The sequence below is a fragment of the Belonocnema kinseyi genome, chromosome 7 (assembly GCF_010883055.1).
Source record: "Belonocnema kinseyi isolate 2016_QV_RU_SX_M_011 chromosome 7, B_treatae_v1, whole genome shotgun sequence".
In the NCBI taxonomy this organism is placed as follows: Eukaryota; Metazoa; Arthropoda; class Insecta; order Hymenoptera; family Cynipidae; genus Belonocnema; species Belonocnema kinseyi.
Window position 1 is genome coordinate 46,986,478 of NC_046663.1, and position 26,872 is coordinate 47,013,349.

Sequence of the window (26,872 nt, forward strand, 5' to 3'; positions counted from 1 at the left end):
TATGTAGGCTGAAAATTGATCTTTTTCAGTAGAAAATTAATTTTCTGGTTTAAAAATAAAACTATTTGGTAGAAAATTCGTTTTTTGTTTGCTAGAAATAATTATTTTAACTAAAAAAAAACTATTCCATTTTTGGTGTAAAATTTATCTTTATTCGTTAAAAATTCATGTATTTTGTTAATAAATTTTGATTGTAGAAGGTTACCATTCTTGATAGAAAATTCATGTTTTTTCTTGGAAAATTCAATTATATAGGTATAAAATTCAAATATGGGGCTACAAATTTGCTGTTTATTCCAAAATTTAATAATTTTGTGCAATATCAACGTTTTTTCTATAAATGCATTTTTTCGTGTTGAGAATTAAACTGTTTTATAAAAAATTCAAATGCATATTTTTTTTATTCAGTCTTTTTGGGTCTTCGTGTATTTTTTTTTAGCAAAAAATTCTACTATTTGTTTGAAAACTTAACAGTTTGTTACAATATCACTTTTTTGTTAAAAATTCGGCTTTTTTGGTAAAATTAAACTATTTTTGATTAAACATAAAAATCTTTTTTGGTTTAAATATCTATTGTTACATTATTCGTTGAAAATCTATATTTTTGGTTAAAAATATATCCAATTAGTTAAAGACTTAATCACTTTGTAAAAGAATAGTTTTTTTGTTAAAGATTCATCATTTTAGATGAAAACTCATCTCTTTGGTTGAAAATGTGACATTTTTTTGCTGAAAATTAAAGTCTTAACTGAAAATTCAACTATTCCAATTGAAGATTTATCATTTTAGTTGAAAATTCGTCTTTTTGTTTAAAAATGCATCTGTTTTAGTCGAAATTTAATCTTTTTTGGAATACGTACAACTCTTTTGCTAAAATTTAGTCTTCTTTGGTTGGCGATTCAACTATTTTTCTGTGAAATTTCACCTTTTTTGGTAGAATTCAATTGTTTTTTATTTAAATTTAAAAACTTTTTTCGTTGAAATATCTATGATTACATTATTCCTTGAAAGTTCGCCCTTTTTGGTTGTAAATTGACTACTTATTTGAACGCTGAACCACTTTGTTAAAAATTCATTTTTTTATTGATTGTTTATCTTTTTAGTTGAAAATGTATCTCTGTGGTTGAAAATTCGTTGTTTTTTTTTAATTAATTTTTTTTTTCTACTGAAAATTTAACTTTTCCATTTTTGGTTGAAAATTTCTGTTCGAAAATTCGACTAAGCGATTGAAAAATGTACCTTTGTAGATAGAAAATTCAAGTATTTGGTTTAAAAATTCCACTATTTTGCTGAAAATTTAATACTTTTTTTGAAAATTCAACTATTCGATTAAAAACATTTTTTTAAAATATTTTACTTACATTTATTTACTTTTTTTAAGCGGTTGAAAAATTATATACTGCCGTAGAAAAGTTCTTGACCAGCTCTTTTTTGATGACTGATTAAGTTTTCCTTATTTTAATTTTTTCAGAGCTTAAAAGTTTCTTTTTAAAGGGTTGAATTCTCTCAAAATTCGGTATAAAATGCGCCCAGGCTGAAGTCAATTTGTCTTTTTTTTAATTAGATGTTGCAGAAATAGTGTAAATTTCAATGTTTTCATGGTGGCCGCTGGACCGTGAAACCGGGAATTTTATGAGACTGGGAAAACCGGAAAATGACCGTGAATTTATTTTTAATAATAATTAATAATGATAATTTTAATAATAAAATTATTTAAGATTGCTAGGAAAATTAAAAATTACTTTTTTTTAATTATTTGAAATTCGAATAATTTTAAAAGAAGTTGTGAAAAACTTTTGATAATATTTTTGAATTTGAAAAAATTCGAAACAACATTTTGACGTTTCAAGATCTTGAAATAGAATTTCTAAGCATTTTAAGGATTTTTCAACTATTTAAAATTAAAATAATTTAACATAACATAATTCAGAATAATAATCAGGAATTTCAAATTTTAACCAATTCCGAGCTAGCACTAAAAATTTTCGAAAAGGAACAAAATTCTGAATTGGAACAGGAAATTTTTCCAAAGAATTATAATTCTGAGTTAAAGCAGAGAATTTTCAAATTTGAACAAATTCTGAGTTGCAACTGGTATTTATCCGAAAGAATTATAATTCTTCGTGGAACAGGAACTGTTAAAATTTAAATAAATTCCGATCTGAAACAGGAATTTTTTGTTAGAATGAATTCTCATTCTAAGTTGAAACGAGATATATTATTTTGGAGAAAAATTAGACTTATAAATTGAAACAGGGAATTTTACAAAAAGTTCTAATTCTTGAAACTATTTGAAATGGAAAATTTTCGACAAGAATTAAATTTCGGGATTTAAAAAGGGAATTTTTCGAAAAGAATTAAAATTTCGGATTTAAATAGGGAATTTTATATTTTTCACAATTGATATAAGTTCAAAATTTGTAATTTGACAGTTTCACTGGATTTATTTTTAAATTGTGCATTTGAAAAGTGATAGTAGCTTAAATATTATACGTTCAAATTGTTGAGCATTTTAATACAAAATTGTTGAATGAAACAAATTTTCAACTTCAATTTTCGAAATTTAAATTTCAAGAGTTTCACTTTGAGTGCTTTAATTTGCAATTTAGTTCTTATTACTTCGAATGGAACAATTAGATTTAGTGTTCGGTTTTAAAAATTGTATTGACTGTGAAGAATGTTTGCAAATCGGGAAATAACCGGGAAATTTTTTCTTTGACAAAAATGGCTACCCTGGTTTTCTTAAATGTTCAATAACTTCCGAAATAATAAAAAAATTTGAAAACATCTTATCTTTAGGCCAATCAGAATCAAAATTTTATAAACATATATTTTGAGGAAATTACATAGAAACTTTATGATTATATGTTTCATATATTTTACAAAAATATTTTTGTTACCAAAAAGAATATTGCAGTGTTTCCAACTTTTTTATTACGACTTCAAATTCTTGCAATTCGATCAATTTTCTTACGATTTATACTCATAAGCTGTTATTAAAAAAAATTCGATGTATTCATCTTTTGTAGTAGAAATTAATATTCTTGGTTTACCAAAAATTCAAATGTTTGGTTGAACATTCATCTTTTTGCGTAGATTAATTCATCCTTATGAATGATAAAAACACCTTTTGATAGAAATTTATCATTTTTGGTTTAAAATATAAAATAAAGTGTTTTGTTAAAAATTCGTCTTTTTGGCTTCAACATTGAAATATTTGGTTGAAAAAATAAATGTTTAATCTTTTGAGTTTGAGAATTCAACTATTTGGTAAAAAATGAACTTTTTTGTTGACAATTAATATTTTTTTATTGATAATCCTACTGCTTTGTGAAACATTCGTCTTTTTCAACCGAAAATTCGTATATTTGGATTGCAGTCAACGCAGAGTGTCACCTATTCACCTTTTGTCACCTATTTTCAATTTTGTCACCTATCTTAGGAATTTTTCACCTTTTTCTCCTATTTTGGGGTTTCTCATATTTTTTCAGCTTTTTTCAGTTGAAAAAGTACAATTTCATTCAAAATTACAACTTGCACACCAAACACAGTTTTTATCACACTTTCCTAGTCGACGAATCTCGAAGAAAATGATCGAATTTGCAAACAAAAAAAATTAAACTTCAACCAGGACAGGTTGCATTTTCAAACATAATCTTAAATTTTATATTTAAAAAATGAATATTTTACAAGCCAGTTTAATTTTGAAGCAAAGAAGACGAATTTTCAACTAAAAAATATTACTTCTAACAAATGAGGATTTTTACACCAAAAGGATTGATTTTCTATCCAAAAATTTTTAACCAAGAGATGAACTTTTAGCCAAAAGGTGATATTTTTTTTTAGCAAATAGTTGAATTTTCCAACCAGGAAGACGATTTTTAAAGTAAAAGAGAATTTTCAATCCAAAAGTTATCAATATTCGAAAAAATATAACTTTTTAAGAAAATAGTTGAATTCAGATTGATTCTGAAAAAGAAATATAATACTTTTTTTTTTGTTTTTGATAAAAAGAACTAACTTTCAATCGAAATAGATTTTTTGAACCAAGAGATTAATTTTAAACAGAAAAAAGGTGACTTTTTAAGAACCTAGTTCAATTTTCAATAAAATAAATAAACTTTCAAACAATTTGTAGAATTTTGAACTAAACACCAAAAATATAATAGTAGACTTCTTAATCAAAATGATTAACTTTCAAATATAAAAGGTGAAGTTTAAACAACTAAAAAAAGAAATTTTTTTACCAAAAGATAAATTTTCAACTAAAAAATATGAATTTTCTACAAAAGTATAAATTGTTGACCAAAAACTATGACTTTTTCAAAGAAATCGTTGCATTTTTACAAAAGCTATGTTTTTTAAGTAAAAGAGATTATTTATTAAACATAAATACAATAATAGACTTTTCAAATAAAAAGAATTAATTTTTAATCAAAAAAGATAAATGTTCAACAAAAAAATATGAATTTTCAGTTTAAAAAAATGAATTTTCTGCCAAACAATATAATTTTTCGTCTATGGGACGATTACTTTTTAACAAAAGACTTCAATTTTCAATAAAATAGTTAAATCTTTAATTAAATATTAGAATTTTAAACCAAAAAGTAGAATTTTGAACCATAAAAATATTTATTAAAAATTCCACTCCTTGCTTGAAAGTTGAACGAATTTTTTTAAATTTCATTTTTTTTAAAAAGTCAAGTGATGAATTGTAAATTAACTTTTTTGTTATTTCATGTTATTGTTTTTTAAAATTAAAGTGTTTAATAGAGAATTACGCTTTTCGGTTTGAAAATTCAACAAATTGGTATAAAATTAAACTGTTTTGTAGAAAATTCGATTTTGTTTTTATTGAAAATTCATTCTCAATGAAAATTTATCTACTCCATTTTTGGTTAAATATTCCATTCTTTTTGGTTAAAACATTATGTTTTTTTGTTGAAAATTCGTCTTTTTTTGGTAGAAAATCAACTTTTTTTATCAAAATCTAGTCATGTTGAAAATATACACTTTTTGGTCAAATCTAACTGTTTTTTTATTTTTTATTAAAGTTTTGTAGTGAAAATATCAACTATAAAATTTGTTGATAAACATTCATCCTTTTTGTTGAAAATTGAGCAATTTGCTTAACATTATTTTTCATTCTTGACTGAAAATTTTTTCTTGGTAGAAAATTCATTTTTTGGTAGAAGTTTCATCTCTTTTTGGTTAAAAATGCAACTTCTTAGTTGAAGATTTATCTATTTTGGCTGAGGATTAAACTATTTGGTTAAAAATTTGGTATAAAATTCAACTTTTTTGTAGAAAATTCGTTTTTATTGAAAATTAATTTGTCTAAGTAAAAATTCATCTGCTTAATTTTTTGGTTAAAAATTGAACTTTTATGGTTAAAAATGCAGACTATTCATCTTTTTTGTTAGAAAAATCAACAATTCGGTAACGGATTTAACTATGGTGTAAACAATTAAATGGTTTTGCAAAAAACTAGTTTTTACTTTTTTTATAGAAAATTAGTTTTTAGTGGAAATATAAATACTCCATTTTCAGGGTGGCCGTTTTTAATTAAAGAAAAAAACTTCCGGGAATCTCTCGTTTCACAACAAATTACAACTTTTTTGTCTTATTTAAAATTTGTTTATCACCTATTTGTCACCTATTTTAGAAAAAAAATGTTTCCTATTCACCTTTTTTGACGACAATAGGTACGGTGATGACTGGGATGAAAAATTTAAACTATTTATTTTTGAAAATTGAAGTATTTGTCTGTCAATCTAAAAACTAGTTTGATTTTTGGTGAAAAAAATGCAACTGTCTACTAAAAAAAAATTCGTACTATTTCCAATTTTCTTATTTCCAGTATCGTCCAAGTCAATGGAGTTGGAGAAGAGGTGAAGCTCGTTACACGGCTGCGACGATTCACATGTGAAGTAGTAATGAAGAGAGTCAAAACTGTGAACTGAAAGTACTGCAACAATCACGTCTAAATCGTGGGAACCAAACTTTTGTATAAAATGGTTCGATTAAGTTATGAAATTTGTTGGAAATGAGCGGCATTTCTCGTGAATTCGCAATTTCTGCATTATTCTTTGTCAGCTGTCACACAGAATGCAGTTGTCACGCAGAATGCAATCATAGCCACCGGGAACCCAGCAATTAAAAAAAAAAGAAAGTACGTGGATTCAAATTTGAAGGGAATTCCACACATTATATAACGAACATTAAATGATATACTACGCTTCAAAAAGTGAGTCTCAAAAGTTCAAAACGCGTTTTTCAATCTCTGCTTGTCAAGTATTAAATTATTATCGATTTGGATCCACAATGAGATTAATAGGTTTCGCATCGAAGATGGTCGATTGTTGTCCCCGTAATACGAGAACGAAGACAGTCGATTGTTTCTTGATTGAAGGCAATAATGTGATCTTAACAACGTGTGGTATATTTTGTTATTGTTTAAGATTCTTTTTTTACCGTTAGTTAAATCGATATAACTGTTTTATATATATATATATGTATATATATATAATTTTTCGTAATGATAAAAGAATCAATTTTAAATCGTGAACACAAAATCGGCACGTTCTGAGTAATCATTATGAAACTATGGTCCAATCACGGGTATTAGGGACATGTAATTTAGAGAAGTCGGGTGAAAAGAGGGGCTGGCCGCTGGACCGGAAACCGGCAAATGAGAGTGAATTTATTTTTTTATCGGGAATTTTACAAATTATTAGAAGAAAAATCTATCGAATGGAATAATATTATGTAATTGTAATTAACTTTTTTTTAATGAAAAGTTTAATTGTTACCTTTTTTCATTTTAAAATTATTCAGTTTACAAACATTCAGTTTACAATTTTAGATTCTAAAATCTTTTTCTTTAAATGTTTTTTTTTTCATTTTGGATCATTATTTTCAAGCGTACATTTTCAATTTAAAGTATTTTAAAATGCAGTTTTGAGGGCTTACAAGCCGGCGGTGAATTGGATTTTTTTTCTTTTGAAATGTCATAAATTCCCTGCTGAGAGTTTAGTAAATGATTATTAATTTTTCGAAGAAATTATTTGCTACTGGCAATCCATTTACAAAGAAATTTACTTTTCTAAAAAAAATTGTTATGGATTAAAATGTTTATTTATCAAATTCTCAGAACAAAATTAGTTTATTCATAAACCTTAAGTTGTTGAAAATTGAAGAAAGTTTAATATTTATCTGTATGAAAATTGAAAATTTAAAATATTATATTTACCTAATTTTACATAAGAATTTGGTCAACATTTTAATCCATAGAACAAACTATTTTTTCAATAAGTAATCTTTTTTGGTCAAAAATTTCGTCTTTAATTTGAAAATTCATCGTTTGCGGCAGAAAAGTCATCTTTCTTAGTTGAAAATTAACTTTTTTGTTTAAAATTAAACAGTTCGGGTTTAAAAGTCTAAAGTTATATTTTTGGAGAAAATTATTATTTTGTTGAAAATTTAACTCTTTTGTTAAAAATACGTATTTTAAAATTTGAAAGTTTAAATATTTAATTTACTGTTTAAATATTTTGTAGAAAATTGAACTCATTTTGTATAAAATTTAACCAATTGGTTACAAATTAACTTTTTCTTCAAAATTCATATTTTTGAGATGAACAATTAACTGTTTTATATGAAATTCGTTATTTATTAATTTTCCAGAATATTATTTGCCAATGGCAACATTTTTATGAAAAAATCTACTTTGTACACCTTTTTTATGGATTGTAATGTTTATTTATAAAATCACCGTGAAAAATTATGTAAAATAAAACATTTTTAACACTGTTTTTAATCCGAAATTCTCTTTTTTTCTTGAAACTATAATTGTTGAAAATTGAAGAAATTTGAATTTTCAACTGTTCAGAAATTGAAACTTAAACTAAATGTTTTAGCTATCAAATATTATTTTAATATTCACATAATTTTATTTTGTTTTTTATTTTATTCAAACATTTTTGTTATTGAAAAAGTTTATTTTTTCGTAAACGGGTTGCCATTCAAAAATAATTTTTTGACAAATTAATAATAATTACGATTAACTCTCAGATGGAGAATTTATGAGATTTAATAAAAACTGCTACTCTAATAATCTCATTTTTAAACAATTAAAAAGTAAAAGTGGTTGAAATGGAAATTTGTTGATAAAAAATCTTTTTAAATTGATTATCTGTGAATTTCTAATGAATTCATGATTTTTTAAATTAAGCTATCGTTCGAGTATTACAAATTAAACAATACTTACTTTAGAAGTAAATTTTAATTTTTTTAAAAATAAAAAAAATACAGATTTTAACTGTTTTAATAATTCTTAGCCTTAGTAATCAAACCGAATAAAATTTTTTAAACAATTTTCAATTTTAAAATAACTTTAAATTAATAGATTCACAATTAAACATTTTATTCAACTGTTTAATTGAAAAGAGTTATAAGCTTCGATTTTATACGTGTAAATAATTGAGCTTTTGAAGAAAAAAGTTTTTAGCTTCCATTGCAAAATTTTTAAAAATAATTTTACATTCAGAAGTTTTGAAAAAATTCAAACCTAATTTAAAACTTGAGAGGATTTCAAAAAATACAAAACAAAATGTACATTTTTAAAGATTTTGAAAATTAAACATTTTGGAAAGATTAAGAAGTAATTTGAGTCTTAAGATTTTTATAAAAACAAACAATTAAATGCAGATTTGTGAACATTTTAAAATTTGTGAAGAGATTACAAAATATAAAGATGTTTCCAAACATATAAAATGATTTCTTAAAACTTCAAAAAACTATTTAGAAGATTTTGAAAAGATTAAAAAATCGTAATTTTTAATTTTAATTTTTACCTCTAAACATTTAAAATGGATGATAAATTGTAAATTATTGAGCGTTTGAATTAAAAATGTGTAAGCTTAAAATTCAAAAGAGTTCCTTCAAATGAAATATTTTTTTTTTTGCTAAAAGATTTTGATTTTTTAAATTTTCATGACCGTTCAAAGTTTTTCCAAAAGTGGTAAAAACCGGGAATTTTTTCCTCGATTAAAACGGCCACCCCGCGAAAAAGAGAGCGTATTTTAGCATTTGATTATATTTAAGGAAGAAAAAATTTGTTTGACCGACGAAATGCTTTTTAATGAAAAAGTAAAAATGTAGAGTTGGCATACAAAAACATCTGCAATATGATTTTAAAAATTAATAGACTGCGTCACACTATCAGGAGAAGAAGGGGGTTTTGATAAAATAAATAAAAAACAAAACAATTCTTAAATCCATTTTAATCATTTATAAAGTAAAACTTAAATTAATATTATGACTTGTATATATCTATTTACACCGATAAAATATATGCAAACCATAGTTTCGTTACTCGAAGCGTAAAAATTGTTTTATAAATGAGTGCATACACATAATTATATATAATTATAAATATGAATATAAATATATTTTACGAGAAGTTTTTGAACGACCCGAGCACTTCTGGGTGAACTGAGAAATGGAAAAAAATCACTAATATTGTATATAGTACTATTTTAGTATTTTATAACGATGTAATTTTTACCTAATTTTAAGAATTTTCGAGAGGTGCCTTTAACGGATTTTTGATAACTGTTACAACTCAACTGTTAGATGGAGTAAAAGTGGTCTTATTTCTTGCCACAGCTTTTGTTCTCGATAATTAAATTTTCCCTGAATCATGCCTTATTTAGAAGAGTAAAATTTCTTCTGAGTGTGATTTTATGAGAGACCACTTTTGCTCAAATAAGCAACGTTTTAAAGTCTTAGTCTTAATATAAATTGAACAAAATTTTGATAATTGTCTCGAAATGTTATGAGTACTCGAATCATCTTATTATACCGATCGCCATGACAAAAATGTCAAAATTTATTTTGAATTATATATATATATGTATACAATTTTGTACTAGAATTAATTTTTAATTGATTAAAGTTGAGTGTTCGATTATAGCGTAAATAGTTGAATTTTCTTTCTCAATTTTACAAAATTATGAGTGAAGTAAAAATAAGTTTTCATTTTATTCTGTACTAGTTTGTGATACTTTAATAATTAAAGAGGTATAGTTATTATTCAACTTTTTTGTTTGATTTCCCTCTGTATTACTTGTATTGAATTCTCTCGTGAGAATGTCCTTTTTATTCATTACTACAAAATATCCGTTTCTAAAATAATATCCAATTTGAAATAAGTTCGATTTCAAGTTTTTTTTTAAATTTTATGTTCTATTTTTAACTTTTTCAATTGTGAAATTTCACAATGCGTAATTCTAAAATCTTTTACTTCAAATTTTTACATTTTAGGTCTCCATTTTTAGACTTAGAATTTCAATTTAAAAAATTTTTAAATGAAGTTTTTAAGATTTTAAATAATAAAAATTAAAATCGTTTGAAATTGAAAACTTTGGGTAGAAAAAAAGCTTTAAATTAATCAACTGTAAATATTAATTAAATAATTATTTTTAAAATTACGCTATAGTTCTGTTCAAAATTAAACAATTCACAGAATTCAAGATTGAAAATTAAACTGTATTAATTTAAAAGCCTAAGTTACTAGTAATAGTTAAAGAAATGTTTTAAACACATTTTGATCTCTAAAATAATATACAATTTTTAAATAATAAAATTAAAAAAATATAATTTTGAAATATTAAGCAATATTTTAATTTTTGTTTTAAATCAACAAATATAAATCAAATATTTAAAAGTAAACAATTTTAATCTAAATACATTGAAAAAAAGCCTTGAATCTTTAAGATTTCAGAAAGCTGAATTTAAACTTTAAACGTTATAATTTGACTTCGTCTAGCAATATATTTTCAACATTTTTCATTTGTAAGTTTGAATTTTTATTTAAATAAAAATTAAAAAATCATTAATTTTTTTAATTGGAGTAAGCCCAGAGATATTTATAAATTAAAAAAATATTCAAACTCAGTTTTAAACCAGAGAAAATAAAAAAGCAAAATTAACAAAATTTAGATTTTTGAATATTTTGAAAAATTATTTTAAGCTTTTTAAGGATTTTGAAAGGTGTTCTGATAATAAAATTAGTTTTTAAGTCTCGCCATAGTATCAAGATTTCTAAGAACATTTTTATGATTTTTTATTTTAAGAGAATATTTAAAAGCCAATTTTGATCAATAAATGATAATTGACTTAATTTAATAAAAAATTGAATATTTGGTTCAAAAGATTAAAAAGTAATTTGAATCTTTATAAGATTAAAAAAAAATTAACAAAATTTAGATTTTTGAAGATTTTGAAAATAAAAGCTTTTAAGAATTTTGAAAGGCTTTAATACAACTTTTTCTTAATATCACTGTGAAAATTTCAAACAAATTTTATTTTGAAAACAAATTAGGAGAAAAATTGAAGAGATTTGAAAACGTTCCATATTGGAAATTTAATTATCTCGCACAAAAACTGTATTAATTTTATTTTAAAGAATTTTTAAAGGATTTAAGAGAATACAGCATATTCATTGAGATTCTTGTAAAAAAATTGTATTGCAATTTATATTTAAAAAATAAATTTTCAAGTAAATAAAAAAATATTTCGAAACATTTAAGAAGATTTATAAAATTGAAGAAAGATTTTTCAAAAACTCTTGCAAGAATTCAATTAATGTTAAAAGATGTTTCGAAGTTAAAAAAAATTTATAAATAATTTAAAATTGGAGAAGATTTCAAACTTTTTAAAATAAATGTATATTTCTAAAGATTTCGAAATAACATTTGAAGCTTTTTAAAGATTTAGATAATTTTCAAGATAAAAATATTATTTTAAGATTCCTGTGAAAATTTGAAATGATTTTTTAAAAATAATTTTTAGATAATATTTGATGCTTCTTTAAGATTCTTGTGAAAGTTTAAAATGAATTTAGGTAATTTTTTAAATTTTGAATTGTTTGAAAAATGTTTTTTTAAGGATTTAAAAATGTTTCAAGATGACAAAAAAAAAAAGAAAATTCTCTAACGAATTTTAGATTCGAGTAAGTTTTAATAGATATTCAAAAGTTTTAAAAAGGTTGAAAAATAATTTAAAACTTGAAAAGATTTTTACAAATTTGTGAACAAAATGTAGTTTTTTTTAAGCTTTTGAGATCAAAGTTTCAAGCTTCTTAAGAATTTTGAAAGATTCCAAGATAATAAAAAAATCTTATTTATATTCCTGGAAAAATTTCATATTGTTTTTTTATTTTATAAAAAAAATTTTTTAAATATATTTAAAACATTTAAAACCAATTTTGATGAATAAATTTTTAATTATTTTTTATTTTGAAATACTAATTTGATGAAAATATCAAAAAGATTTCAAAACAAATTATGATCTATAAATAAGAATTGAAGAGTTATTATTTTGTAATGACTAAAAAAAGTGTTAAATTTAAAAAATAAATCTATAATCGTTTAATTTTCAATATTTTTAACTTAAAACTATGAAAAATTATATATAATTCATACAATTAATTTATAAAGATTAAAAAAATTGTTCAATTAAAAATGGTTAAAAGCTACTATTATGCAATCAAAATTCAATCAATATTATCAAAATTATTGAGCATTTGAATTAAAACATGTTACATAGAATGTTTTTATACTAAAAACTGTTTATAAAAAGTTTAAAAAAAAAATATTTCTGATTTATTCCTACAGGGGCAGCACTGATCATAGTCCACATTCCACTTTCTGTCGACATTTTTCCATCTTGAGTTTAGTTGATTCAGGGTCATGCAGTCATGGCGGCGTTAACGAAAGTTATACACGCTACTCGAAAAGCAAATAATATAATAAAATTATTAACAAATTTTTCTATAAAATGTGAAGTAACATCTTTTGCAGTTCCTACATTTAATTCAACGTGAGTATTATAAATGTACTTAAGTATTGCTAGTAAAATTTTAATTTCCTGTCCTTTGTCGGCCTTCTGATATATATTTACACGTTTTGGTAATGTGTGAGCATGTTTCTATATTTAAACGATTAAAAACTGCTTATTTTGTACGTGAAATATATCTTTTTTGTTCTACTTTGCAAAAAAATTTAATGTTAACCTTTCTCGAGTGTTGTGAAGAAAGTTAGGTTATGATCCGCACGTTTAAGAAATTTTATTTTGTTCGGGAATTTGATTCACTTACCGGGATTTTTACTTTAGGACAGTCAATTTCCGCGAAGAATTAGAATTTTGGCTTTGGGACAGTGAATTTTCTAAAATAATCTTAATTCTACGAGTGTACTGGAAATTTCTGTAAAGAATTATAATTTTTAAACTTAAGAACTGTTCGGGTCCGAGTTCTGCGAAAATTAAAAGTTAGTAAATTAAAAATATCATTTTTTAGCCAAATTATGAATAAAAGTTTATAGTTTGTTTATAAAATAAATTAAAAGAAAACCGAATTTTCCACAAAATTGTTAGATTTTGAACTAAAATAATGAATTTGTAACCAAAAATAAAATAATGCAATTTTCCGATAAAAAAATTGAATTTGCAAAAATATAATTCAATTTGTTACGAAAGAACTTAATTTTGAAGTAAAAAATAAAACATTTCATCCCAAGATGGAAAAGTTAAATTTTTTCTTTAAAAAAATTAATTTTTAACCATAAAAGCGAATTAAAGTAATGAAAAAAAATTTCAATTAAAGTAATGCATTTTCAACAAAAAATTACTTTTTAACAAATTAGTATAACTTTGAATAAAACAAGATGAATTTTCAACGAAAAAATAAATAGCTGATACTCAAAAAAAAAAAACATTTTAATAATAAATAAAAAATATTTGAACAAGAAAGACCAATCTTGAAGTTAAAAAAAGTATTTGTCAACAATAAAAGACAACAAATTGGCAATGAAATTGCTAATTTTCCGTAGAAAGAAATTAAGTTGCAACTAAAATAATAAATTTGTAACAAAAAATAAAATAGTTCAATTTTCAGTTTAAAAAATAATTATGAACCCAAAAAAAGGAGATTTGAACAAAATACTTAAATTGTCAACTGAAATAGTAATTTAAGCAAAAATATATTCTTAACAAAAGAGTTACATTTATAACCAAAGGAATGAATTTTTAACCAAAATAAATGAATTTGCAAACAAGAATAATTTTCTAAACGAAAGTCAATTTTTAAACACATCGTTAAATTTTCAACTAAAAGAATAAATTTTCGAGTTAATAAGAACGAGTTTTAAACAAATTTGTTGACTTTTCAACCGAAAAATCATTTTTCAACCAAAAGAGGCTAATTTTTTTTACTAAAAAATGTAATTTTTAACCAAAAGGGGCAAGTTAAATATTCAGTTAATCAATTTTTAACGAAAAATCTGATTTTTACTAAAATATTAAATTAAATTATATTAAATCAAAGAGATGAATCTTCAACAAACAACGTAAAATGCAATAGTTGATATTTCTACCAAAAATATTTTAAATTATAATCCGTTTGATTCAACCAAAAAGGACGAATTTTCAACAAATCATAAAATTTTTTCAAATAAGAAAGATCAGTCTTTAACAAAAAATAAAATAAAAACAAATAAAAGATAGATGTTGACTCTTTTTCTCGAATGAATTTAGAAGAAGGGAATTCAAAAAGTCCCTGTTCTAAGTCAGAATTTTTCGCAATTTGAAACTTTCCTCTTTCAAATTTTGGAAAAAGGGTGGGTGTTATTATTTTTCTCAATTAGAATATAAAATGTTGTAAATCAATTTAAATCTTTTTTAGAACATGAATTTTAGAAATAAATTTAATTATGACTTTGTATCGAATTTTTTAAAAGAATTACAATTCTAAGTTTTTACGGGAAACAAATAAAATATTTAAAAACTCTCGTCAATAATTAGAATTTCGAGTTTGGAACAGAGAATTTCGTAAAAACGTATAATTTTATCTTAAAACAGGTAATTTTTTACATGAAACAGGAAATCCTGGCAAATAATTTAAATTCTGACTTATAAAAAAGGAATTTACAAAAAAAATCGTGTTCCAAATTCGAATTTAAAAAAATTTTAAAAATTTGTACATAAAAATTTGACAGAATTTGGAACTTCCCACTATCAAATTTTAGAAAAAGGAAGTTATTATATTTCTGAATTATAATAAAAAATGTAAGTTGATACAATTCTGACTGGGAACGGGGAATTTGAAGAAGTAATTGTAATTTTGACTTCGAACATGTATTTTTCGTAATGAATTATAATTTAGACTTTGGGACAAGAAAATTCCATTAGTTTTTATTATAATTGATAACAAGTCAATTTACAAAAACAATTCCAAGTTTTAGAAAAAAATAGTTACTATTCTGACTTGGAACCGGAAATTTTTTGAAATAAATGTAATAATTGTGACTTGGAACAGGAAATTACCATAAAGAATGATAGTTTTCACTTTTAAAATATTTTGGAATTTAGAAAATGTAAATGGCAAAATAAACGCGGGTATACTATATTTTTGCAAAAATGGGAATATTCTGAGTAACATAATTTTTACAAATGGCTTTTTATATTATACTACTGTATATTTATATTGTATATGTAAAAACCCACAAGGGCATACATTGCAAAATAAATTGAAATTGAATTGAATAGAAAATAGAAATGTATTTTATTGTGACTTTGTGCAGGGAATTTTCTTCAAGGATTATAATATTCGTTTTAGAACAGGTGATTTCCTTAAAGAATCACGTTGTAACCGATTGATGCAAACTCGTGTTAAAAAAAAACCAAGAATCCATCGACCAAATTTGGACCACAACGAACAAACTAAAACAAAAACTTTTTTATTTTTATTATCATCAAATTACAAGAAAATATTTGATAAAAATAAAAAAGACGAAAGAAATAAAAAAAGAAGGAAGGGGATTTGGTTGTCTGCCTTCCCATTTTTCTTTCCTCTTTTTTATTTTTGCCCGAAAATTAGTTTTTTTTTAATTTTTTCAGATTACAATAGGAATTTTTTGTTTGTTCGTTGTGGTCCAAATTTGGTCGTTGGATTCTCGGTTTTTTTTTAACAGGAGTTTGCATCATTTCGTAAATAATTATAACTTTTACTTTAGAACCGGGAATTTCCATCAAGAATTATAATTTTAACTTTTCAACAGGAAATTTTCGTAAATAATTATAACTTTCACTTTGAAGTAGGTATTTTCCATAAAGATTTATAATTTAGACTTTAGGATTTTGTAATTAAGAAGAAGGGAATTTAAAAAAAAACATTTCTGTTTGCCGTGCGAAATTCTTCACAATTTGAAATATTCCTATTCTAAATGTTGGAAACAGGGAATTACTATATTTTTTGTGAATTATAATAGAAAACTTTGTGAGTGCATATGTAATTGTGAGATGAAATAGGGGATTTTTTAAAATAAATATGAAATTGTTACTTGGAACAGGGAATTTCCATAAAGAATTATAATTTTCGGTTCCAAATCAAAATTATTATTCTTATGACCAAAAATTATCTGATGTTCCAACTCAGAATTATTTTATAATTTTTTTAATATTTCCTGTTTGTAATCAGAAATCTTTAAAATAATTTGAAATTATTAGAAATATCTTGAAATCTTTAAAAAAATTGGAATCATTCAAATTTTTTAAACTCTTTTAAATTGGCCGTAAAGAATAAAAAAAATGTACCGAGAGGAACCCGGGGATTTAAAATCATCCGCCTGATAAATACCCTGATTTTATTGTTACCAGGTTGCACAAGTTCAAATTTTGTACCTTTTTATAATTTAGTTGAATTAATTGGTATTGCTTGCGTGTATCTGGTAAATAATGTTGATTATTTGTCAGGTCTTTAGCTCGACATGCCTTTATACACACAACGCCGGTACGGAATGGTTTAATGGAATTTTTTGACGATGAGAAAAATTGGGGAAAACGAATTATAAAAGTCGGTCGTGAATGGTACAAAGATGAATTGAGAATTAAGAGTAACGAAGATCTTCACAAATTATGGTAAGTGCTTCTTATTTTTACTTCGAGATCTTCCATAAACTGCGTTATCAATTTAAGGTGTGGGGCTCACGTCAAAAACTACGGTCGGTAACAGGTGGTTTTGATAAATTTTAATGTTTATTTTGATTAAAAATTCTGTAATTTGATTGAAACTTCAATTTTGTTAATGAACATATAACTATTTTGTTAAAAACTTGTGTTTTTTATGAAGAATTGAATAACTTGGTTAAAAGTTGAACTGATTTGGTAAAAATTTATCTTTTTTGTGACGATTCATCTCTTTCGTTTAAAATTTATCTCTTTGGTTGAAGCTTTAACCAAATTTGCTCATATTCGTATTTTTCATTGAAATAAAAGTCTTTTTCAGTTGAGATATTATCGTGTCAAGAATCATCACTTTAGTTGAACATTCATTTTTATAGAGTGGAAAATTTACCCAGTTTTTAAACTGGAAATATAACTATTCCATTTTTGTTTCAAAATTTATGTTTCTAATTAAAAATTAATCTTTTCTATATCAAAATTAAACTATTTGGTTGGAAATTCTTTTTTTTTTTAGTTCTACTGTTTTTTTAAATTTAAAATTAAAATAGTTTCTTTGTAGAAAATTCGACTTTTTGACTTGAAAATTCTTCAATTTTGTAGAAAATTAAAGTATGAAATTGAATATCAAGTTTTTTGTTAAAAATTCTTATTTTTGGATTAAAAATTCAATTGTTTTGTAGAGAATCCATATATTTGATTGAAAATTTGCCTTTTTGGTTAGATAATTAATCTTCTTTTTTGAAAGTTCATGTTTTTGCTGTGGATTCAACTATTTGGTTAAAAATTCGTATTTGTTGGTTCCATTTAACTGGTAAAAAATGCGTTTTTTTGTTGAAAACGAATTTTTTAACTGGAAATGTAACTTCCATTTTTGGTTGAAAACTTTTTCTTTGACTTTTTAAACAATTTAATTATTTTGGCAAGAATCTAAACTATTTATTAAAAAATTAAACTATTTATTAAAAAATTAAACTATTTATTTAAAAAGTTAACTACTTGTTAGACAATTAAATTTTTATATTGAAAATCCATAGTGTTGGCTAGAAAATTCAACTTTTTTGTGGAAAATTCATGCATTTTGTTGAAAATTCGTCATTTGGAGCAGAAAATTAATCTTCTTTTTTCAAAAATCATCATTTTGGTTGATAATTTAACTACTTTGTTAAAAATCCGTTGTTTGTTGAGAATTAATTATTAAAACCCTTAAACTGAAAATGGAACTATTCCGTTTTTGGTTGAAAACTAATATTTTATTGTTCAAAATTCAACTGTTTTGTTGAAAATTCTTTTTAGGTAGAAAATTACTCTTCTTTTTGAAATTACATCTTTTGGCTGTGGATTCAACTATTTGGTTAAAATTCAATTGTTTTGTAGAAAATTCCGCTTTTTAATTGAAAATTCGTTTTTTTTTTTTTTTGGTAGAAAATTAATCTTCTTTTTTAAAAATTCTCCTTTTCGCTGTGGAATCAAGGATTTGGTTAAAAATTCGTCTTTTTTGTTTAATTTAGCTAGTAAAAAAAATGGTTTTTTTCTTTTGTTCAAAATTAATTTTTTTTTAACTGAAAATTTAGCTTTTATGTGGAACATTCATAGTGTTGGGTGGAAAATTTAAATTTTTTGTTAAACTCATGTATTTTTTTTTGTGGATTCAACTATTTTGCTGAATTTTTTTTTGACTTAAACTGTTTGTTTCATTTTGAATTAAAATAGTTTCTTTGTAGAAAATTCGTCTTTTTAGGTAGAAAATTAATCTTCTTTTTTTTGAAAATTCATCTTTTGGCTGTGAATTCAACTGTTTGATTAAAATTCATCTTTTTTGTTGAATTTAACAGTTAAAAAATCGTTTTTTTTTGTTGAAAAATTATGTATTTTTTTTGAGGATTCAACTATTTTGCTGAAAATTCTTCTTTTTTTTTTCTTGACTTAAACTGTTTGTTTCATTTTAAATTAAAATAGTTTCTTTGTAGATAATTCTTCTTTTTGGGTAAAAAATTAATAATCTTTTTTGAAAATTCATCATTTTGATGGAGGATTCAACTACTTTGTTAAAAATTCGTTTTTGTTGAAAATTAATTTCTAAAACTGAAAATGGAACTATTCTATTTTTTGCTAAAAACTTATATTTTATTGTTCAGAATTCAGCAATTTGTTAAAATTCATCTTTATAGGTTAAAAATTCAAAAAAAAAATTTATATAATTTATCATTAATTTATTTTAGAACTGAATTATACTTTGTTAAATATTCAACTATTTTCTTGAAAATTGAATTATTTTTTTGAAAATTCAACTATTTTCAAAGCCTTCTTTGTGGTCGAAAATTCTACTGACTATAGAAAAACTTATTATAAATGCGGAAAAAAAACACAGAATAAACATGAAATATATGTGTATAGCTGAAGGATTACGGAGGGTAAAAAATATCCCGAAATTGGTAACGTATTTGATGGATGATCGCTTATGAATTAATTCACAAACTAAAGCTTGAATTTCAAAATATATTCACTTTATTGACTATTGTAGGTATGTTTTGCTAAAAGAACGAAATATGTTGTTAACAATGGAAGCAAGCGCTAAGCGACGTTACGAGCTATTTCCTAATCCAGAGCGAATAGATAAAGTTGAAATAAGTATGGAAAATTTAGAAGCCGTTGTTCGAGAAAGAAATAAGGCATATCATTTGCTCGAAACTGGCGAAACGGGAGAGCGACCGGCAAAAGTTGTTCGCAATGCAATTGGTTAGCATAACATTTTCATAACTCTTTTTAAAATTTTCATAATTTTCGTAAAACCTTATTACCATTTAAACCATGTTAACATCCCAGTTTTTAAATTTTAATTATTTAAAATTCGATGTTAAACGATTACTTTTTAAAAAAAGTTTTGTCTTTATAAAAGAAAAAAATGAGTTAGCTAAATATTTTCTCATTTACAGGATTGCCATTTTGCTATCGTTTACGTCAGCACGTGATACCGAAATTCGCCAATAAAAAGTGGAAAGAAACACATGTACATAGATTTGGAGGTCAAGCAGTGAGAAAGTTCTTAAGACTGTATAGAGAGAAGTATCACAATATTAGGCGAAAAGAAAAGAAGTATGTACTCTACCTAATTTTTTTTTTAATTGAAGCATTGGCAGAGATTTTGACTTACTGGAATCTATGTTCATATTGTTAGATTTCTTTTTATTCAGAAATTCGTCCGCGATAGTGCTAAAATTGGATTTTGCATTTATTTTTTCACCCTTTCTAATTTACTTCAAAATAGTATTTAAAATTAAATTAAAATTAAATAAATAAATATAAAATTAAATTTTTAATAAAACAGTGAAATTTTCAAATGAAAAGATAAATTCTTGACTACAATGTGTTAAAAAATTGATGAAAATTCCAACTCAAAATAAAAATATCAATTTTCAGCCGAAATTGGAAAAATCAATTTTTCAGCAAAAAACTCAATTTTCAACAAAAACCTGGAATTTTTAATCAAAAAGATAGTTTTTTAAACTATAATGTAGTTGTAAATTGATGAAATTTGATGAAAGTTGATGAACTTTATAGTCAAAGATGAATTTTCAACCACAATATAGTTGAAAAATTTCACTTTTTTGTTGAAAATTTCATTTTTTTTTGTTTCTTAAAAATTAATGTACATACATGAATTTTCAAAACAATAGTTGAAATTTCAACTGAAAAACCTTAATTTTCAACAAAAAAAAAGAAATTTCCAACAAAACAGGTCAGTTTTCAATCAAAAAGATGAATTTTGAACTACAATGTAATTAAAAATTGATGAAAATTCCAACTCAAAACAAAAATATAAATTTTCAGCTAAAAATGGAAAAATTAAGTTTTTAGCAGAAAAACACAATTTTCAAAAAAACGTGGAATTTTCAATAAAAAAGATGTTTTTTTAACTACAATATAGTTGGAAATTTTACTTTTTTATTGAAAATTTAATTTTTTTTGTTAAAAATTAATTTACATACCTGAATTTTCAAAACAATAGTTGAAATTTCAACTAAAAAGAAAAACACCAAGTGTCAACCACAAATGAAAAATTAAATTTTGCAGCAAAAAAACTTAATTTTCAAACAAAAATTGGAATTTTGAATAAAAAAGACGATTTTTTTAACTAAGATGTAGTTGTAAATTGATGAAAGTTAATGAAATTGATAGTTGAAGATGAATTTTGAACCACAATATATTTGGAAATTTTACTTTTTTGTTGAAAATTTCATTTTTTTGGTAAAATTTAAATTACATACATGAATTTTCAAAACAAGACTTGAAATTCCAACTGAAAACAAAAACATGAATTTTCAACCAAAAATTGATAAAAGTTTATGAAATCGATAGTTAAAGATGAATTTTCAACCTCAATATAGTTGAAAATTTCACTTTTTTGTTGATTATTTTATTTTTTGTTAAAAATTAATTCACATACATGGATTTTCGAAACAATAGTTGGAATTTCAACTGAAAAACATTAATTTTCAGCAACAGCAAAAATTTAATTTTTAACAAAAGTTCAATTTTCAATAAAAAAGATGATTTCTATCTTAAATGTCGTTGAAAATGAATAAAAGTTGATGAAATTGATAGTTTCAGATGAATTTTCAACTATAATGTAGTTGATTATTCATCTTTTTCATTGAAAATTTCACCTTTTTGATGAAATTTTTTATTTTTTTTGGCTGAAAAGTTATTTTTTCCATTTTTAGTTGAAACTTAATGTTTTTCAGTAAAAATTTCAACCATTTTTAAAAATTTTTAATTATATTATGGTGAATTTCCTAACCAAGCGAAAGAATTTTCAACAAATCAAAATTTTTCAGTCAAGAAAGATAATTTTTTCCAGTTTTGCTTTCAATGTGATATAATATTCTTGTTAGTAATTTATTTGCTTTGTATTTCTATTTTTATTCCTTTTTTTCATATGTTTGCTCCTGACGAATAAAATATTAGTTCAAAGTTTTATTATTTGCTTGAAAATTTAACTATTTTGATCAAAATTCTTCTTTTTGGTTTAAAATTGATCTATTTTAGTAGACATATTTAATCTTTTTTGGAAAGAAATCCAACTGTTTGGTTGAAAATTAGTCGTCTTTGGTTAAGGATTTAACTATTTTGTGGAAAATTTGGCTTTTTTTTAATTCAACTATTTTTGGTGTAAAATTATTACTCTTAGGTGAAAAATTGCTTTTTTTTGTTGTTGGAAAATAATTTATTTAACTAGAAATTTAACTGTTCTAATCGAACATTCATCGTTTTAGTTAAAATTCATCTCTGCTTGAAAGCTTAACTATTTTGTTTGCCTGAATTAATTTATCATTCTTGACTGAAAAATTCATCATTGTAGTTGAAAATTTATAATTTTGGTTGACAATTTCACTGTTTTGTTGAAAATTCCTTTTTTCTTTTTGTTGAAAATAATTTTTTTACTGAAAAAGTAGCAAATTCCACTATTTTGCTTAAAATATAATTTTATTTTTGGTTGAAAATTCATCTATTTGAACACAAAATTCATTCTTTAGGAATGAAAATTTGTTGTTGAAAATTTAACTGCATTTAAAACAATTCAATTATTTTGTAGAAAAATTTAATGGTTTTTTTTATTGAAGTTTAATCTTTTTTGTTTGAAAATACGACCATTTTGGTGAAAATTCATCATGTAGGTTGAAAATTAAAATATTCGGCTAAAAATTTAATTATCTTGTTGAATATTTCACTATTTTCGTGTAAAGTCATATTTTTAGTCGAAAATTAATGATATCAAGTCATTTTGTTATTGTTGAAATAGATAAATAAATTCAAAATTTTCAATCTGAAATTATATTGTTTTTTTCTTCGTCTATAAAAGATTAAAATGCTGGTCTTTAAATATTAATGGACAGGAAAAATCAGGGAGAAGTCAGGGAATTACAAAAAAAAGTTTTTTGGAATTTTAATATCAGGGTGGCCGCTGGACCGGGAAACAGGGAAACCCGGGAATTTTCTGGGTCCGTGAAATGACAGTGAATTTATTTCTTGACCGGGAACTTTACGAATTTTCAGACAAAAAATCGGTCCAAGTTCGAGTTCAACAGTTTTTAAAATAATTAAAGCGCATTCTTAAAGATTTAAACAATTAAAAATTAAAAGCATTTGAAGTTGAAATAGTTTGATAAAAAACAGTTTTATTTAATCAACTGTAAATATAAATATATAAATTTTTTATAAATAGAGCTTTACTTTCAATATAAAAATCTGAATAATAATTGATTTAATAAAACGATTCTAGATCTGTTTAAAATTTGAGAATTTCCAGATTTCGAAAATCTTAATAAGAATTGATATTAATATCATTTATTCCGTGAATTTTATTTTCAAATAAAAATGTTAAAGATTTATTAATAAAATATTTTTCATTGAAAATTTTAGGCCCTTATATTCTTTTCATATTAAATTCAATAAATAAATGTATTGATACATATATTATTTCTATTAATTTTTTTAGCCATTCAAAATTTTAAGAAATATCTAGAAGTTTTCAAAGGATTCAAAATTAATTAAAAACTTGAAATTATTTGAAGTAATTTAAACGAAGTATGTTAACATATTTTTCCAGTACTTCTAAATATATTTTTAAAATAATCGATTTTTGGAAAATCCTGCGAATTAAACAAAAATCCTTAAAATCTTCCATAATTTTTCAAAGTGAAAAATCATTTTCGATTTTTCGAAGAATCTTAAGAAAATTTTTTATTCTTTTGATGTCTTTTGATGTCTTTTTGATGTCTTTTCATAATAAATGTTCTATGGTTATTTATAAATTCAACTTATTTTTTTTTTAATTTGCAGGATTTTCTAAAAGTTATAGAAAAAATCCAATTCATGTTGAAATATATTTAAAAGTTCAAAAAAAAATCGAAAATTATTTTGAATTTAGACAAATTTTAAACTACTTCTAGATTTCTCAAGTTTTTGAAATAAAATTTTAAAGCTTTTAAAGAATGCCTAGACTATTTAAAATAAAAATAATTTAAGGGCATGTGACACAGCTAAATTCCTATATTACCGACCTCACTTTTTCAGTTCACTGAATGTTTTTTTTCACCTAAGAACTTTTTTTGTAAATAAAATATCGAGCTGAAACTTTGGAAAATGTATTAGAGTACAATAAAGTACGTTTAGGTACTGCATTTTGGTAGGAACTTCACTGAAAATTATTTTATCTTTTTTCTGAACCTCGACATTTTTTTAACGTTCCAACTTTTTTTATACATAAAATATCGGTCTCAAACATTGAGAAATGCAAAAGCCGAAAGAAAACTACGTCTAAGTACAAATCTTAATAATAAAAGATGTAAAAAAAAATATTTCAACTATCAATTCCATCGGAATCAGCCGGTAACGTTGTACACGAAAATACGAACCCTGGCGGCCACTAGACGAGGCTCTAGAGGGTTCGCATTTTCGTGTAGTTGAAATTTTTTTTATATCTTTTATTATTAAGATTTGTACTTAAACGTAGTTTTCTTTCGGCTCTTGCATTTCTTAAAGTTTGAGACGGATATTTTATGTATAAAAAAAGTTGAAACGTTCAAAAAATGTCGAGGTTCAGAAAAAAGATAAAATAATTTTCAGTGAAGTTCCTACCAAAATGCAGTATCTAAACGTACTTTATTGTACTCTAATACATTTTCCAAAGTTTCAGCTCGATATTTTATTTATAAAAAAAGTTCTTAGGTTTAAAAAAACATTCACTGAACTGAAAAAGTGAGGTCGGTAATATAGGTATTTAGCTGTGTCCCGTGCCCTTAACGTCTAATTTAAGAACTGTTAAGTTAAAAAAATTATTTTTAAATTTTCAATGTGTCTAGCTTAAAATTACTGAAAATAATATCATTTTGAAAATTTTTAAAGTTCATTGCTTGATTCTTTAATTTAGACTATTGAAATTGTTAACGTGGATTTACATTTTTGGAACTTCAATTTTAAAAGCTTGGAATTCATGGGTTCTACTTTGAATGCTTTAATTTATTGTTTATTAATTTATATGGGAAAATGTTTAGAATGTAGTTTGATTTCTTAAATTTCATTGGCTATGAAAAATGTTTGCGAACCGGGAAAAAACCGGGAATTTTTTTTTTCGATTAAAACGGCCACCCTGAACATGAAATACTATTTTAATGAAAATTAAAAAGGGTGAACATAGAAAACCGTAATCCGATTTCAGCGCTACCGCGGACAAATTTCGGAATAAAAAAAAAGGTAACAGTATGAATTTCTTTAACTTAATTCTTTTTCTTCCAGCCGACAAGCTAATGAAGTCTTGAAGCTTATGAGGAATTTCCCTGATCTTGACGAGGAAGCATTAAAAGAAAAGTTTCCGGATGTCGACCTAGAGAAAGTGAAGAGAAACAGAAAGTGTCGAGGACATTTTGTAGCGTCAGAATGATTTATTGTTACGTTATTTACTTGTGAGAACAGTGCTTAAATTTTAATTGTAAATTGAAGATCCATTTTCATAAAAAAGTGGTATGATAAGAAAAAGTCTTTAATAAAATATTATTATCAATATAATAATTGATGATAATCACTCTGAAAATAAGCAGCTTCGGGAAGAAATCAATTTTTCGTAGTAAATTTCAGTATTAGGTGATTTTTTCCCTTAATTTGTGTATAAAAAATAAGTAGGTTATAAGCAAATTACTCGTGTTATATATATATATATATTTTTTTTATTTTTCCCGCATATTTTGCCAGAATTTAATTTTCTTTTCCAGAAAGAGGAGTTCCTTACCGCCAATTTTCTATTATTTCAGCCTATTTCGCCGGAAATGAATTTCTGAACTTAGACTAAATCCCATAAAATAAAACCCATTTTAAAGTTTTCGATGTTAGACAACCTGTAAATAAGGATTAATTAAAATTATATATTTTCAGAAACATTTTATGCTGAAAATTAATCAATTGTACAACTTAAATTGGACGATTTTCAAATGTAGAGCGTTTAAAGTTTAGAATTTCAATTGGTGAAATTGAAAGTTTATAGCCTTTAAAATAAAAAATGTATATATTTCAAAACGTAAAAAATTAAAATTGATAATTAAAAAACTTTTAAAAAATAATATAACTGAATATTTTTTAAAAAGTTGGCCAATTTTCCAAACCCCTTTATACTACTTGGTTGAAAGTTGAACTGCTTTGTTCAAAATTAAATTTTTGGTTTCATATTTCATCATTTTAGTTACCTATCTGCGGTTGAAAATTCATTTTTTCGATTGAAAAAATTAAAAATTCATCTCATTGATTAAAAACTTAACTATTTGGTTGAAAAATGTTTTTTTTTTAAATTGAAAATTAAAATATTTGGTGGAAGGCTCGTGTTCTATTTTTGGTTAAAAATTTAATTTTTTAGTTGAAAATTCAACTATTTAGTAGAAAATTAATGTATTTTGTTGAAAACTTTTTTTTGTAAAAAATTAATCCTAATTTTTTTTATTGTTTTTAGTTTTAAAAATAACATTCTAAAGTCTTGTAAAATTATATATTACAACAGAAGTGTTGAAATGTATTTATTAATTTTAAAAAGTTTTCACTTTAAAAAAAAAAGTTTGGATTTTTTGCGTACAATTTTATTTTCAACACGTTAAATACGAGAAGAAATTTTTTCCACAATTTTATGCTTTATAATCAAATCGATGGTATTACAAACATACAGAAAAAATCATTAGTATTATATTAATACCTGAATATGTTCCAAAATGTGTAACTTTTAAATTTGCCGGGAAACAGTTGTGGAGTTTTTGACGAAAAAGATGAATTTTCAAAAAATACATACATTCTAAAACAACCAGTGAAA

At 23.7% G+C, this 26,872-nt stretch overlaps 2 protein-coding genes across 2 annotated transcripts in view; both read left to right on the forward strand.

Annotated features, from left to right (window-relative positions):
* Positions 1–6,168, forward strand: part of LOC117176980 (plexin domain-containing protein 2) — a 71,884-nt gene extending 65,716 nt beyond the window's left edge. Inside the window, exon 8 of the mRNA XM_033367415.1 lies at positions 5,861–6,168. Within this exon, the coding sequence (XP_033223306.1) occupies positions 5,861–5,929 (69 nt within the window). The 3' untranslated portion in view covers positions 5,930–6,168. The remainder of the gene's footprint in view (positions 1–5,860) is intronic.
* Positions 6,169–12,754: 6,586 nt separating this feature from the next.
* On the forward strand, positions 12,755–25,590 carry LOC117177415 (39S ribosomal protein L47, mitochondrial). Its single transcript, XM_033368085.1, has 5 exons — positions 12,755–12,885; positions 16,816–16,980; positions 19,547–19,761; positions 19,959–20,118; positions 25,321–25,590. Exons 1-5 carry the CDS (start codon positions 12,764–12,766, stop codon positions 25,463–25,465), a joined length of 807 nt encoding a protein of 268 aa, XP_033223976.1. The 5' UTR covers positions 12,755–12,763; the 3' UTR covers positions 25,466–25,590.
* Positions 25,591–26,872: the final 1,282 nt, after the last annotated feature.